General features: G+C 34.2%; 4 protein-coding genes across 9 annotated transcripts; all 4 read right to left on the bottom strand.

Moving 5' to 3' along the window:
• Positions 1 to 115: 115 nt before the first annotated feature.
• On the bottom strand, positions 116 to 3,129 carry LOC116844117 (40S ribosomal protein S4-like). Its single transcript, XM_032815267.1, has 6 exons — positions 2,972 to 3,129; positions 2,076 to 2,334; positions 1,331 to 1,428; positions 1,081 to 1,252; positions 760 to 889; positions 116 to 341 (listed from the first exon to the last, which is right to left on the bottom strand). The coding sequence occupies exons 1-6, from the start codon at positions 2,972 to 2,974 to the stop codon at positions 215 to 217; spliced, it is 789 nt and encodes a 262-aa protein (XP_032671158.1). The 5' UTR covers positions 2,975 to 3,129; the 3' UTR covers positions 116 to 214.
• A 1,136-nt stretch (positions 3,130 to 4,265) lies between these two features.
• LOC116844135 (40S ribosomal protein S7) lies at positions 4,266 to 5,821 on the bottom strand. Of its 2 annotated transcripts, none has more exons than XM_032815299.1 (5): positions 5,652 to 5,821; positions 5,144 to 5,314; positions 4,726 to 4,907; positions 4,497 to 4,647; positions 4,266 to 4,390 (listed from the first exon to the last, which is right to left on the bottom strand). In XM_032815299.1, exons 2-5 carry the CDS (start codon positions 5,312 to 5,314, stop codon positions 4,313 to 4,315), a joined length of 582 nt encoding a protein of 193 aa, XP_032671190.1. In that variant the 5' UTR covers positions 5,652 to 5,821; the 3' UTR covers positions 4,266 to 4,312. The 2 variants fall into 2 exon arrangements, with proteins under 2 accessions (XP_032671190.1, XP_032671191.1); XM_032815300.1 differs by having other exon boundaries at positions 5,604 to 5,728.
• A 1,366-nt stretch (positions 5,822 to 7,187) lies between these two features.
• LOC116844120 (deoxyribose-phosphate aldolase) lies at positions 7,188 to 9,018 on the bottom strand. Of its 2 annotated transcripts, none has more exons than XM_032815273.1 (5): positions 8,834 to 9,018; positions 8,548 to 8,732; positions 8,015 to 8,159; positions 7,546 to 7,931; positions 7,188 to 7,485 (listed from the first exon to the last, which is right to left on the bottom strand). In XM_032815273.1, the coding sequence occupies exons 1-5, from the start codon at positions 8,853 to 8,855 to the stop codon at positions 7,255 to 7,257; spliced, it is 969 nt and encodes a 322-aa protein (XP_032671164.1). In that variant the 5' UTR covers positions 8,856 to 9,018; the 3' UTR covers positions 7,188 to 7,254. The 2 variants fall into 2 exon arrangements, with proteins under 2 accessions (XP_032671164.1, XP_032671163.1); XM_032815272.1 differs by having other exon boundaries at positions 7,546 to 7,934; positions 8,834 to 9,012.
• Positions 9,019 to 9,858: 840 nt separating this feature from the next.
• On the bottom strand, positions 9,859 to 14,485 carry LOC116844118 (putative ATPase N2B). Of its 4 annotated transcripts, none has more exons than XM_032815270.1 (9): positions 13,936 to 14,484; positions 13,681 to 13,850; positions 13,326 to 13,591; positions 12,480 to 12,665; positions 12,128 to 12,369; positions 11,429 to 11,597; positions 11,202 to 11,342; positions 10,430 to 10,549; positions 9,859 to 10,353 (listed from the first exon to the last, which is right to left on the bottom strand). In XM_032815270.1, the coding sequence occupies exons 3-9, from the start codon at positions 13,542 to 13,544 to the stop codon at positions 10,231 to 10,233; spliced, it is 1,200 nt and encodes a 399-aa protein (XP_032671161.1). In that variant the 5' UTR covers positions 13,545 to 13,591; positions 13,681 to 13,850; positions 13,936 to 14,484; the 3' UTR covers positions 9,859 to 10,230. The 4 variants fall into 4 exon arrangements, with proteins under 4 accessions (XP_032671161.1, XP_032671162.1, XP_032671160.1 ...); XM_032815271.1 differs by having other exon boundaries at positions 13,710 to 13,850; XM_032815269.1 differs by having other exon boundaries at positions 13,326 to 13,850; positions 13,919 to 14,485.
• Between the last annotated feature and the right edge of the window lie 1,074 nt (positions 14,486 to 15,559).

The following is a 15,559-nucleotide window of genomic DNA, read 5'->3' as shown; positions in this document are numbered from 1 at the left end:
TGTGTTAACTTGTTAAAAAAAAATAAATTTTCTTCGCAAACGATAATATTACAGCTAAATTTATAACAAACTGTGAAAATTGGTGGATGAATGAGTAAATAATAGCCAAAAATAGTTCTGATCAAAATTACGTGGAGCAGCTTCGGTTTATTGAATGTTTTCTTGTAAATTTGTTAATCACATTACGTCTAAATTATATTTATATCTCCCTATATTAATTCACTCCTTTCGCTGCCAGTCTTCTGTCACGCTCTTCGGCAATCGATAGCTTCACACCCTTGTCCCTTGGCAAACTTACGTAAGCCTTTGTGCCTTTGCCAATGATGAAGACGTTATTCAACCTGAACAAACAATTTGTATTATATAAAAAAAATAAATACTAAAACAACGATAACATACTAAAAATATTTTGCGAAAAAGGGAGTTTTGTTTCCTCCTTGGGTGATACGGAAAACCGAGCTAAAACGGTAATCAGTGACCAAATGTGAAGGAATTTGATTTTGGCCAGTTTTTGACTGTTTATACATATAACATGTATCACAGCTTCGATACGGCCCAGTTTTAAAAAAAGCTCTGTAAATCTCAAGGTGTAATTCAAAGTAACAGTCGTTTATGAAAACTTACATTAATTAATAAACAACATAATTTATTTTACGAGATAAAATAAATTAGAGAAAAATCACGATACATTTCATTGAAGACAAATCGAAAAGTCTAATGAATTTTTTAATTCCTACGCAAGCATGCAATTTTACGAACCTTGTGGCAAATGTATGTCCTTGCGCATCCTTCACGTGACAGATATCGAAGGAGCCGGGATGACGTTCACGGCTGACAACAGTACCAACACGACCTAAATTCCTTCCAGAGGTAATCATGCACAAATTACCTACAAAGGAGAGATAAGTTTGACATTTTTTTCTTTTCCTTCTCTTTATATGTAATGTATTTATATTTTTTTTGCACTATATTCTTTTAATATTATATTTATAAAGAAAAGTTATTGCTCTCCTTTCTTATTTCTCTCTATAAAAAAACGAAAAATAAATATACACAATATACAAATAATTTGGTCATTACCAGAATCGAATCTGATGGAATCTAAAATCTTGCTAGTGGCAATATCCAGATGAATAGTATCGTTGACTTTTATGACCGGGTCAGGGTAACGAATAGTTCTACCGTCGTGCGTCACTAAGAAGGGGATACCCTTAGGGCCGGTCTGAACGCGCTTCACCTTGCACAATTTGTACTGCAAATATACAATGTTATATTTATATGAGGCACAATGCTTTTTTATCAAGAGTTGCACATAATATCGAGTAATTACCTTGGCTTCTTCTGCGGTGATGCGATGCGTGGTAAAACGACCCTTCACGTCATAAATCAATCGGAAAAATTCGCCAGTCTTCTCAATAGTAACAACATCTTAAGCAATACAATTATAATCTCAATTAATCCGTTTTTCTTCACATTGCATCCGCCCGTAAGTTATAATGTTTCCAAAGTAAAACAGAAAGAATATACAATTGGATGGCCAAAAATTAAAAAAATTGCTATAAGTTTTTTTTTTACTATTATAACATTCCTTAATGGAGAAAAAGTTTTATCTGATTAACAGCATGAAAAAACTAATAGCAATATTTGTTGTTGATGATTTGCTATTATTATTGCACCTAGAAGAATCAATCTACAAGGCTACATACATAAGAATAAACCATTAGATAGTTTTTAGACACAATGTAATTACAATTTTTTAGTTGATCTTATTGCTAATCAACACACTGCAGCTAATATATTAGACTTGCCAATTAAGGCAGGAAATTTTTTCTTGTAAAAACAGGTTTTAACAGGAAGAAAACAAAGTAACCTCTCTTAAGACTATAAAGAATATGGCATCGACACCAGACTCCTTTGGTAGCTGATAAGGACTTTAATGGTTACATTTTCAATTGTTGACAGATCTTACAACAATTGTTTAAGAAATCAGCTTTGTTTCATATCACCATCCTATTTCATATTTCCTTTCCTCCTATAGATCGTACATTAAATAGAGCAAGATAATAAAAACTCACCCATGAAACCAGCAGGATAATTAGAATCAGTGCGAACTTTTCCATCCACCTTGATCAACCGCTGCATCATGATCTTAGTGACCTCACAGTTAGTTAAAGCATACTTTAACCTATTGCGGAGAAAGATAACTAAGGGAAGTGATTCCCTGAGTTTGTGAGGACCAGTGGATGGCCGGGGGGCGTACACACCCCCCAGTTTGTCCAACATCCATGCCTTAGGCGCATTAAGACGCTTCAGATGTTTCTTTGGGCCACGAGCCTGAAAAAAGATATCTTGATGTAATAAAGTATTATGTGAATTGTGAGACACATATATGTGTGTGCTTGCATCATATACAGCGTGTATGCGAAAAGTCCCGGGTCTCCTAAATATTTCGCAAATCAAGCATTTATAACAAAATTATTTGATTTTTCCAAATCTTATCAAATAGAAATGTACAATACCGTTCACACACGATCAAAAATAATCTGCACAATCGGTACGATAGTTTTCACTCGTATATGTATCATCTTAGAACTTAGTTATGTACGGCAATGATCGCAAGAAATATTAGGTTATGTCATGCAATAGTTGCATCTATTTGGCAGCATTGTCATGTTTTATTTAAATGATATTGATTCGCATAATATTAAAAAACATAATATAAAAAAAATAATTTTAGAAATAATGACTCTAATAAATACATTAAGAAAAGCCGAGAATTTTAATGAAGGAAGCAGATCGAAGCAATGCGGCGCATCTTTTATAACGATAGAACATATTCAATATTCGATATAAATACGTCAACGATTAAATGAAAATATGCACTGTCTATTTTTCCTATGAGCCAAAAAAATATACGATATATTTCTGCGATGCAAATGGATTTCTCAATTTAGAATTCGTGCAAACTTACCATCTTGGACTTTTAAACAGGAAGGGAACGGTGATCTCTCTAACCTACCACATGTACACAAGTCGATATTACTGCAGAGAGAAGCATGAGAGCGGCACTAGTCATACGCGGTTGATTCAAAACGTCTAAATTTGTATGAATGGGTGCGTTCAGCGAACTCAACAGTTGCACAATAATTGAGCAATTCGTCAATGTAATTGGTCTAAATTTAGGGATCTAACAGTAAGAACCAATAATCGCTGAGTACTCACTGATCGCTTTTTTCGCTGAACGCACCCAATATATTGCGTAAAGTAGAGGAAAACAATAAATAACGTTTATCACTTTTTTTTATTTGTATAACATTTAACATTTGTAACACATAATTTCATAGCGACACTGCGACTGTTATTTGCATTTGCCTCGTTAATATAGTTTTTTTTTAACAAAAAATGAATTCGTGTTATAACAAAAAGTTTTATCAGTTTGCGCATTATATTATGGCATGATGGAATAATGTTGGATGACTGTCTAAAAATGCGTCAATAAATTCGATAGCCGTCAACGCATTTGATAGTAGGTTTCCTTCATTAAACGACATCGCATGTTTGCATCGCGTTCATTAAACGTTATAGAATAAGCCCCTCAGTCCTAACAGTAATTTGTTTAAACTATCTCATAGAACGAAGCAACATTTGTGATGCAACATATTATTATTTTCGTTTTATTAAATTGTATCTATACAGCGTCAGAATAAGATTACCCGACATATAGATTATAAAAACCAATAGGTTTTTTATAACTACAAATATATATTAACTTTTTTATATAACTAAATAGGCTTGTTCCCAAAGCTACTTTTTCTAAAAATAAAAAATACGTAACTAGTATATCTTGAAAACTTATCATGAATCCTTTTTTGTAACATACTCAAAAATTGTCTAACTGGGAAGCATGTGGGAATGTTCCATAAACTTCTCGAGTTCACACTAAAGGAAAAGATTCATGATCGCTTCCTTGGCATGGTAAAATCTCTTTAATGTTCATGGCGAATGCGAAGATAATTAAAAGCGGCAAGGCTGAGCCTGACCAGTTCGAGCTGAGTGATCTCCAATCACTCTTTGATATGCTTTCTTTATTTTGCATCTCATTTTACCTTCTTTATTTAAAATCAGTATATATTTAAAATGTCATGTAATAAAAACACAAAATAATTACACAAATCTTATTATGTCATGTCTAAATCAGGAACTTTTAGGACAACACATCATTCAAAATATACATACTTATATCATGATTAAAAACTCTTAAAAAATTTCGGTCTTGAAAAGTTCACACTTTTATTTTTTTTTTTTTTATAAATTATACATAAGATTCAGGAAACTCGAATGTGACATCCCGTCCAGTCAGTTGTTTGTATACTGAAGCAAATGTATCAACCTGTTAAGAAATAACATGAAATTAAGTCATATATATATATATATATATGTTTATGATACAAATGTTCTCTTTAAACGTTCTAAGAAAGTAGAACAAATTAACATGCCTTGTGTTCAATATTCGTCTGCTCATTCCTGTCTAGATGGACCTTGATAACTTGAGATCCATCAAGCTTAACTCTGGTGCGTTTGCCGACGATCTCTACAGGATACACCAGATCCTCCAACAAGGCATCATACACAGCAGTCAACGTTCGGCTAGTGTTAATATAATTGCGTTAGATTCATCAAATTTACAAACAAATAACATTAACATGTTTTTGCTATGTCTCATACCTTCTAGGACGCTTCTGCTTGTTCTTGGTGCGAGTCTTCCTTGTTGGCTTAGGAAGGATCTTACGTTCACCAACAAACATCACATGTTTACCAGAGAACTTTTTCTCCAGTTCCCGTACTAGCCTTGTCTGGATCTTTTGGAAGGCTTTTAATTTTGGCATGGGCACATATATAATGATGGACTATAAAAAAAAATGGTTTTATATATAAGACAGTATGTTATAAGAAATTTCAAACGTGATACAAACTAATTTAATTATTTTAGGAGTATGTACATTCTAACAATAAAATCATGTGTAATTGTTAATTTTTAAATAGTAGAAAGAATAAAGATACCTTAAAACAATAAACTTACAACTATATGAAAATATAAGCAGGCTATATTAAAATACAACAAAAAGTATATAATAAAATTTACCTTCTTGTTATTCGTCTCCATCTCTCGTGCTTTAGTAATATATAGTTCTCTTAGTTGCGACTTCAAGTCGCTGTTCATCTCTAAATCCAAGAGAGCATTAGAAATGCCCAACTCGAACTGGTCGGGCTCGGCCCCGCCGCTTTTAATTATCTTCGCATTTGCCGTGAACATCTAAAGAGATTTTTGAGGTTAGGAGAAATATATTTGTAAAAAACACATAAATACCACATAAAGAATGCACCCAACTATCTAAGTGTTAAATTAGAGATTTTGTAGGCGTTCGAAAATATCTTTTAGTATGAAAATGTTAAATACGGCATTATGGTGGACATACGATACGAAAGTCTAACAGACGCATTATAATCCCAACATGCACGGGTGTAGGAAAAATATTTCATAATCTATATACTTTAATGTTCTAAATATTTTGTGTTGTAAAATTTGACATTTATTTATGTACCTTCGAGCTATATTGTTCAGTTAAAACTAAATTTTTTAAAGCACAAACCTTGCAGATACAATGACCACGTGGAAAAGAATTACTAAGAAGGATTCACGCAGATAGTGCGACCCAGCAACGAAAGATAGAGTCCCTCAAATAAAGCCAACGACACACGATGCTTGTTTCGTGCTGGATGGAAATACTCTGTTCTGATTGGCATTTCTGAAGATAGAAATGCACCAATCAAAACAGAGGCTCATATTTTGAACCCTCTTTTATCGATAAAAGTGCCTTGAATATAGCTTCTCAGTTAATTAGATGATTCCTAAACCTCTTTTAAAGTCCTTTTATAGATAAAAGAGGATTCAGAATATGGGCCAGAATATTTCCATCCAGCAAGGACGAAAATGAGCACTGTGTGCCGCTGGCTTTAGGGATCGTCTACATCGCCGTTGCAATACGTTTTAGAAATCGTCATAATGAGGTCGCAATTACATTTTAAAGTCGTAGCATTAGTCTGTAAATCGATCAAGTATCTATTTCTTTTGTATAAACTCGTGAAAAGTGAAGAGTTTTGTTAAATTCGTTCATGAAATTATACATTTTAGTTATTTTTTAGTTATTTCTAAATTTTATTATGACTGCGTTCCGATCTCATGCCAATGCTAAAAATCTATAGTATACGTAACATGAACTATAGATTTTCAGTAGTGGCAGTAAATATCGGGATATAGTTTATTGGTCAATTTTCTTGCAACTTTGCGATTTGTAACTAATGCAGAACCGGCCTAATAATAGCATGTTTGACTGGCTCTGGGTTAACCCACTCTGAGTTATTCAGTCTACATTTATGGTCGAACAAGTATTTATAAGCTTTATGATTGGCTAGTAGAGACTTATGACATCATTAATCGCTCTCGGAGCGATTAACTCAGAGTCAGTCGAACACACTATAAGATTAGAATTATGGCTCCTGCACACAGAACGCGGTAATGCTTGCCGTGCGACAGCTAATCAATATGTTGTTTTTCCGTAAGAGCTAGAAGGTTATCACGGAAAGCAGCATATTGATTGGCTGTCGCGCGAACTTCCGCCGCGCGGCAAGCATTACCGCGTCCTGTGTGCAGGAGCCATTAGGCTGGATTCCGAAATTCACTGCCAGTACTGAAAATCTATAGTTCATGTCACGTATACTGTAGAATTTCAGTACTGGCAATGAATTTCGGAACGCAGCCTAAAGACCAAATCACACTAACGATTGGTGATATATGATTGACGATTGGAACTTGACCAATTGGAACAAAGCAAGCTAAGGCTGAAGCTTATTGATTCGTTAAAATATAATCTTTAATTGTCAATCGCCAATCGCTAGTGATTTGGCCGATTGTTCCAACCTCTTGGTAAGTTACCTTACAGGTAAATCATGTGTCTGTCTCTGTCCAATTTGAAGAAAAAAACGAAGACAGACGTATGATTTAACTGTCAGGTAGCTTACCAAAAGGTTGGAACAATCGGCCCTTAATAATGTAAATTTTTTAAGATTATAAAAGAAATATATATACATAAAATCACACATTGGCATGTATATATACTTAAATTGCATGAATGTATAATATATTTATTAATATTCTATATAAATTTGATTTCTTGCAAAAATAATAAAATATTTTTATGATTCTTCCAAACAGTCTTCAACTTTTTCACTAGCATCTTTCTTTTGGTCGTCATTAGATTGGTGAATCTTAAAAATCTCGGTAGAAATGTTATTAAGCAAACTAGATGCACCAATTCTGAAGTAATTACTGGACAACCACTCATTCCCTAATTCCTCCTTAACTAAAACCATCCATTCTAGAGCATCCTGTGCAGTCTTGATACCTCCAGCAGGCTTAATGCCAACCTATGAATAAAAGGTACATTGTAAGATATAATTACAATGAGAACAATAGGTTGTACCCACCTTTTTCCCAGTCTGCCTTTGAAAATCTTTTATTGCTCTGCACATAACGATACCAACAGGTAAAGTCGCATTAATGACTTCTTTGCCTGTGGATGTTTTAATGAAATCAGCACCAGCCATCATAGCCACCATGGATGCCTTGTACACATGTTTTAAGTTGAACAGTTCTCCCGTTGAGAGTATAACTTTTAAACAGATGTCACTAAGTGGAGTACTGCAAGTTTCACGAATAGCTTTCAATTCTTCATACAGTTGTTCCCACTTATTATTCAAAGCCAATGAGCGATCAATAACAACATCTATCTCTCCTGCTCCATCTTTCACAGCACAACGCACTTCTTCTAATCGGGACTTCAAATGATATTGTCCAGAGGGAAAACCTGCAGCTACTAACATAAAAATAATACAGTCACAGTAGATATTAGTATATCTACTGTCAATGCCAAAAATAATCTTTCTCCTTTCTTACCACTAGCCACATGGATTGACTTATGTTTATCTATGGAAGACAAAGTATTTATTACATCCAATATCCTGGATGGGTAAACACAAACAGCTGCTGTATGAAGCGGTTTATCCCACTCAAATGGCAAATTGGCTATGGGTGTGACAGCCTGCGATTGAGAATTAATCAGTTATTCAACTTAACAAATTACTTTGCTTAAAAAATATGATAGAATGATAGAAAAATATGATAGAATTACACAAGTTTATATAAAAGTATTTTTAATAAAAAAAATTGGTAAAATTGGTAAAATTATATTATAGAAAATCATGTATATTCTGATAAATAAATTTAATTATTAAAAGTGAGAGTTATAATATAAAACTGAAAAGAAATTAAACCTTTTTTATATAAACTGAAATGTGATAAATTAAAATTTCCTAATAAAAATGATAAATTCTGATAAAATTATAGTATTTCAATAAAATTTGTATATATTTCTAACAAGCCCCTTATCAGATTTTTGTTAAGTAGAAAAACTCATTCATACAATATACCTTTTTACAAAGTTGCGCCACGTTATTACTGGTATCGTCACTATTTAAAGTGGTTAAATCAATGAAGCTTATCGCTTTCAGTAACCAGGCTATTTTGTTGTTCCCTGTTATTGTGGTCGCTTTATAACATATCTGTCTGATGTCCTTATTTATCGCTGGCTCATTAATATGTACTTCCAGCCATGCTAAAAGATAAAATATACAAAAATAAATATAATTATATATGAATTTAAAGATTCTCGTATCGTAACAAAGCGTAATATCAGTTATTTTATTAATTACGAACTTGGAGAAAATGGCACCGTCATGTTTAAAGAAGATATTTAATACAAGTTTGAACTTAAACAGCACATAAGTTTAAATAATTCTCTGAAGTTATTGGGCAGTGTGCTTATCACATGTTATCACATCCAGTGCTGCGAGTCGCGAGATTTTCTCCGCGACAGGAGGCCTTCTGCGCATGCGTAGAGTGACGTGCAGTTTGTTATTGGTCCGCGTATGAAATCTCTTACCGTGGATACATCACGTACGTGCCTACACGAAGTAAAAAAGAAAGTATAAGATAGTATTTATCAATTCATCTCGTTCTTTCTCATGTATGGTTATGTAACATAGGCTTCGTTCAGGCGCTCACGCGCTATAAGCGTCATTTTATCTTTATCGTTTATTACATAAAAGGAATGTCCAAAACAAATGCAGCCATATTCTCCGATAAAGAATGATAGGCGCAAGATTCAAAGTTTTTTTTTTTATCAATAGATAATCTACAAGTCTTTCTACATAAAATAAAAGATCTAAGCCTTATGGGCACCTGACATTAATTAGAAAACAGATTTTATTTTCTACTAGTTGCGTCTTTTTCGCCCATTTTTTAAGTATTAAGTTTGCCAATGAATATCGTCCTTAATGAGAAGAAAATTGACCTTGCTTAACTTTTTAAATGATTACGAAGAATCTTAGTGCTATCTATACTTTTTAATCATGTGTTAAATTTTCTTTATTTTTTTAATGTAATCGATTATCATGTATTATCATCGGCCGAATATATTAATATATTTTGTAGATTTATATAAATATTTAATTGTACTAAATATATTAATATATTTTGTACACGTATTTTTACAATTATTTAGTATTACATGCTTTATTATATTATGTACTTTTTCTTTCTTGCATAACTTCATTGCATTTTTTTTGTTTTTGAACGTTGACACAGGATAACTTCGTCAAATGTCTGAAGCTGCTTAAGATCAGTAGTCATCGAAATTGCCGGTGCCGGAGCAATTAAAAGGTGAACGATTTACAATCAAGCAAAGTGCGAAAAGTTTCATGTAATTAGAGCTTTATATATATACATTATACATAAATACATACTTTTACGGTAGAAATTGGTGCTTATTAATTAATTTATTAGTTAATTTTGATCTCATAAATATGTAATATTAAGTCACATAACTTCATTCTTCAAAATAATCTATGAAGAAAACAAAATACTGACGAAGTCTGAAACATTTTATGCTCTCTATGGAAATGTCAACGAGGCACACCTGAGTGGTGATTTGGATAACTTTGTATACGAGATCATCTCGTAAAAATCACATCAGCAATACTTGTGCGTTACGTGTGAAAGAAATTCATCTATAATGCTATGTATAAATCTACTTGTGCTAGTCAAGGACGTCATTATCTATGGTGCTCCCACTGTTCCCAATACTGTGAAGTCTGCATTTCGGCCAGACGCGATACTGTACGATCAAACGCGAACAGTTCTTCTTCTCCGGTAAAGATATTTGCCTTGTGATCTTCCTACAGATAATGCAAATAAAATTATCGCAATTGCAATTTCACTACTTCATAAATTCGCTGGCTCTCGCCTGCTTACCGAGCCGTGAGAGATCTTCAAATCGTCCATCAGCATTCTTTTCTCATCAGTGTACTCGGACTCGCCTTCTGGCAAAAATAGTTGCGTGTGTGGTACAGCCGCTGACATAACAACTCGCACCTATATGGTTCATAAAGTTTACGTATTATTATAAGTATTATTATAAGTATTTAACATTCATTCGCACATTATTTTTCTGTTGACTTTTAGAGTCCCGTATCTTTACTGATATGTAATATTTCTTTAAAAGTAAAAATATCTTAATTAAATTACTTCTGCGTCATAAACATAATTGCAATATTTAATCGTTAATAATCTTTATTATAATAATTTCACGTAATAAAGACAACTGAAGTTTCTCTAATTATTTTTTTATTTTTTACAACTGAGATTATCTTTCAAATCAACTTCTGAAATACCCTATTTACACTTATCTGATTGTTGATTTAAGCAGAAATTTTTTTTGTACTGTGTGCACGGCAATCACATATAATACTATTAAGATATTTTATTCTGTTAATTTATTTCCTTTTTATAATTATTTTAAGTCACTCTTATTATTTATCCATTACTTATCATGTATAAAAATAATTTCATTATTTACATATTTATTTTAATATAGTTTTGAGAAATTTTTCACGATATTTGTTGATCCTACAAAAATATCTTTCCATTAAAATATTATATTTCCAAAATAATGAACTCAGAGAGTTAATATTCGATTTGGAAACGAAGAACGTAATTCATATAGAGAAAGCCTGGCGCGCCTTACCCTGTTATCATACAGCGTGTCGATGAACGTGATAAACCGCCTGGCTTGAGATTTGAGACGCAAATTCAGTTGCGGCACATCTCTTATGATGACTGTGTGAAACACTTGACTCAACGCCAGATAATCGCTCGCCCCAAGCGGCTGTGCCGAGAAAGATATGCTTTAATATACTTCCACATGCAACTTCGATCTGCGTGCATAACACAAAAATATTTCGGCTGTCTCACCCTGTCACACAATTCCTCGAACGTGGAGTCAAGCACTTGGCCGCAAGTTTTGCGAAAAGTGACGTTGCGTCCCCTTATAGAGATTGTTCGCGGTCGTATGACGTCGTTCTCCATAGAGCACAAGTACTTGAAGACCTTGTCCACATCGTTCGCCGCATCCTTGCCTTTTCTTTAATCATTTATAAGACTCGGTTAATCGCGGTGCACTCATTTACAGAGCCGCGTTTCCTTGTAGGCGCGTTAGGTACTGGGAGCTCTGCAAATTCGGGGGCTCTCGGCGAAATATGGCTTTTCGTACGCAATACATTAAAACAAAGTAAAGCAAACAAGTAAGCTATTTCTTAAGGCAATGTATAATTTACAACAAAATTGTTTTCTTTTAAAAAAGAAAAAGGAGAAAGGAAAAATATTGAACTTTACACACTTGTATTCTGCAAAGCCACAAAAAAGATCTTATTTTTTTCATAAAGATTACTCGAGTTTATGACAATGCATTTTATATTTTTAATTGACATTAAATAAAACGAAAAAAAAATAAATAAACATTTTTCCTTATTATGTATTTTTTTCCCAATTATTTTCCAAAGTATTTTTTTCTTGAAATTTTGACTGCTTTGTAACAAACGTTACACCTAGGGCCCAAAAAAAGATAACACGGCGCTGTTTATTATGGTGTGATGCTTGTGAATTTTTACGTACATAAAGTATATCTTCTTGTTTCCGGACCCCGACTTCAATCGGTAATCTATTCCGGAATCCAAGTTACTGACCGAGCAATGGTTCTTTAGCACTTGGATAAATGGTACGAAGTTTCCCCTCTGCAATCCATTCTTATACAGATTGTCCGGCGATCTGTTGCTGGTCGCCACAACTATCACACCGTTATCAAAGAGCTCCGTGAAGAGTCTCTTCAGTATCATGGCATCCGCGATATCGGTCACCTGCGAAACATCCGCTCACGTTGAATCTCTTAAAATCGATAAATGCATTCTGTTTTTCTTTATGACAAGATGCATTCTGTTCTTCCTTACGACGGACAATTAGTGTCAACCTGAAACTCATCGAAGCAGAGTAGCCAGGCCTCCTCGGCAATGCTGGACGCGACCGGAGGTATCGGGTCAAAAGGCTGCAGTTTGGTGCTGGTAACATCTCGCACAATGGTCTTTTTCACCTCGTGCACTCTGCTGTGCACATCCAGCATAAAAGAATGAAAGTGGACTCTCTTCTTATTTTTAATCTAAAACGAGAAATCTCCACTTAAAGCTGCATTATATTATCTCAAAAGAATCTTATCCTTGTTTTGTACCATACATGGCAAATCGCAATTTGTTCAAGATACGCTACTGTTAATTTCTTTTGTTTAACACTAGAACTACCAATGATTAAGAACTTATTTTCATCAGAATGGTCAAATCAGAATGACAAATTTTTTAACAAATATATTTAATTCAAAGAAGGAAAATATTCACTTATTCTTATTCAACATTTAATTAAATTCAACTTTAAAAATATAAAACAAGCTGTTATAAATTTGATACAAAATATTATAATATTTCTATAAGAAATAAACCTGTTATTTTTTTAGTAATTTTTATAGAAAATATTTTTATAACAAGCAAATCTGTTATTTTGATAATTCTAATGTGTGTTAATTTTAAGTCAATTTCATCGTTTATTCATTATGTGTGTATAAACAAATCTATCATTTATCCACCTATCTTAATTTTGGAATATTTTCTAGCAACATTTGTTGTTCCTGCAGATGGTTATAACCATCTATATATATATAACTCTAATTTTCCAAATGAACTTGAAAACAAATTGTTATGTCGAGAGATCAAGTCAATCGATCTGATTCACTATGTACAGTACTGACTCAAGCAGCAACCTGAGATACCTGGCAACAATCGTAAAATAGGTCCATCAACATTGTTTTACCTCCACCTACTGCTCCATAAATGTACAAGCCTTTTGGCGCCTCCTTCTTCTTGCCACCAAACCATTTCTCCAACAGGTTCAATTGTTGTGGCTTATAATCATGCACTTCCTGGTAGACTCCCTGCAAGATCTGTGCCACCTTTGTCTGGTGCATATCATTCATCAACTCGCCTCTCATAATTTTCTGCTTCAGAATACTGACTGGTCCATTACTCAAGTTTATCTCTATATCATGAGCGTAATAACACTTCTGAATAAATATGACAGGCTGAATGCGCGTTAACACGTGAAAGAGATAATTCGTGCTAACGCACCTCCTTACGAGGTGGTGACTCATAATTACAGGATATTTTCTGCAGAAATGGGAAAGAGCCGTCTATTAAAAGCTGCTTATCGCCTGTCAATCGATTGTCGAGGACTGCTAGACCGTTCAATTGCGAAAATCGGGCTAAGATAATGTACTAACGAGAATTTTCGAAGTGACCTGCGAAAGCGGTTATCAACATTATCATAAAATCTTCATTAACGAAATGATCAGATAGAGATAGTAACCTTGACACTATACGCACGTGAAAAATGGCAGATATCGCACATGTTCCAAATTAAGCACTAACGCACAGGTAATAAAGCAAAGAGATGCTCCTCGATCTTGTAATAAGAATACGATAATATGCCTCTGTGATTTATAAGTACATTTTGTGAAAAGAGACCCGTCCTTCCCACAGAAGCTGTCAATTTATGATACATGTATTGACATTTCGCACACGTACCCACCCAGGCGTTCTTTCGGAGAGGACATGCTTTTTGAAACATCTGTTAGCTACGCGCCGCAAGCGTGACGTAACACAGTGACGAAATAGTTCAAGTTACGTCCGGTGTAGCGCTTTGATTGTCCAATAATAGATTTTAGGTTTGTCGCGTTGCTTGTACTTCTGGGTTACATTCCAAAACATCTTTTCCGAGGAAAATTTTACTTTTAAATTTATAGTTCATGTTACATACACTATAGACTTAAGAGTAAAATTTTCCTCGAAAAGGACGTTTTGGAATGCAATCCTGGTACTTTTACACCTAATGTCTGTTGCACATCAGACGAGACGATCGATATCCAATGACAGTTCTTCTTTCTAAAGAGAGATCGGTGTATAACGGATGTTAGGGCTATCGCACACAAATTGACATAACTGCAATGCATAGCATAAGATCGTATGGACCAATGAGCATCGAATATTAAGCATCGAACACCAATATGGCGACTTAATACTCGATGCTCATTAGTACATACGGTCTTATGCTATGCATATGCAATTATGTCAATTTGTGTGCGATAGCCTTTAGGTGTAATGGCTCCTGCACACAGGACGCGGTAATGTTTGCTGCGCGGCGGAAGTTCGCGCGATAGCCAATCAATATGCTGCTTTCCGTAATAATCTTCTAGCTCTTACGGAAAAACAACATATTGATTGGCTGTCGCGCGGACTTCCGCCGCGCGGCAAACATTTCCGCATCCTGTGTGCAGAAGCCATAAAAGTATCAAAAGTGTAAGCAACGCGACACATTTGATTAACCGATTACAATTAACCGACCGGGGTACGGTCCATTTGGGGCAGGCGTTGCAAATGCTTTGTAGAGTTTTTACTTCTTTCTGTTTCTTCATTCAAATCCGAGGAATAGAACAAGAGGGAGAAACGATGCGCAGCATTTGTAGCGGTTGTTGGACCGCACCCTTGGTCATTGAGCGACGAATACAGTGCGAAAATTTAAACCGGCTCTATTCTATGGTCCGTTCTTTTCAACTGCACTGATACACTGGTGCAATAAGTTAAAGAGAAATAAAATATATTTGTCTCACTCTAACTTATTGCACCAGTGCAATAGTGCAGCTGAAAAGAATAGACCTCTAATCATGTCATAGTTATAATAAAAACAACGAATCGCGAGAGAAGTGGCAAAATTAAACTGTATGAATTTTTTTCAAAGTAAAAATGTAAAGTAACGATAATTACAGTGTAATTTTTAACGTCATTTAATGATATTTCTCAAATTTGGAGAAACAATTAAAAGTTTTGTTGAGGAATTCTCATATTAGGTGAAGTAAAAAGTTCTGAGCGTTTTCCGCTAGATGTCTTTAGTGAGCCATATCTCACGATGTAAACATCGCATCGGGTCATACTATACGGCGATTTAAAGGTG

Source organism: Odontomachus brunneus, unplaced genomic scaffold (assembly GCF_010583005.1).
Source record: "Odontomachus brunneus isolate Ranch 3 - 2012 unplaced genomic scaffold, Obru_v1 Obru_scaffold_039, whole genome shotgun sequence".
NCBI lineage: Eukaryota > Metazoa > Arthropoda > Insecta > Hymenoptera > Formicidae > Odontomachus > Odontomachus brunneus.
The sequence above is the reverse complement of the archived record's forward strand: the minus strand, read 5'-3'. Positions and strand labels throughout refer to the sequence as shown.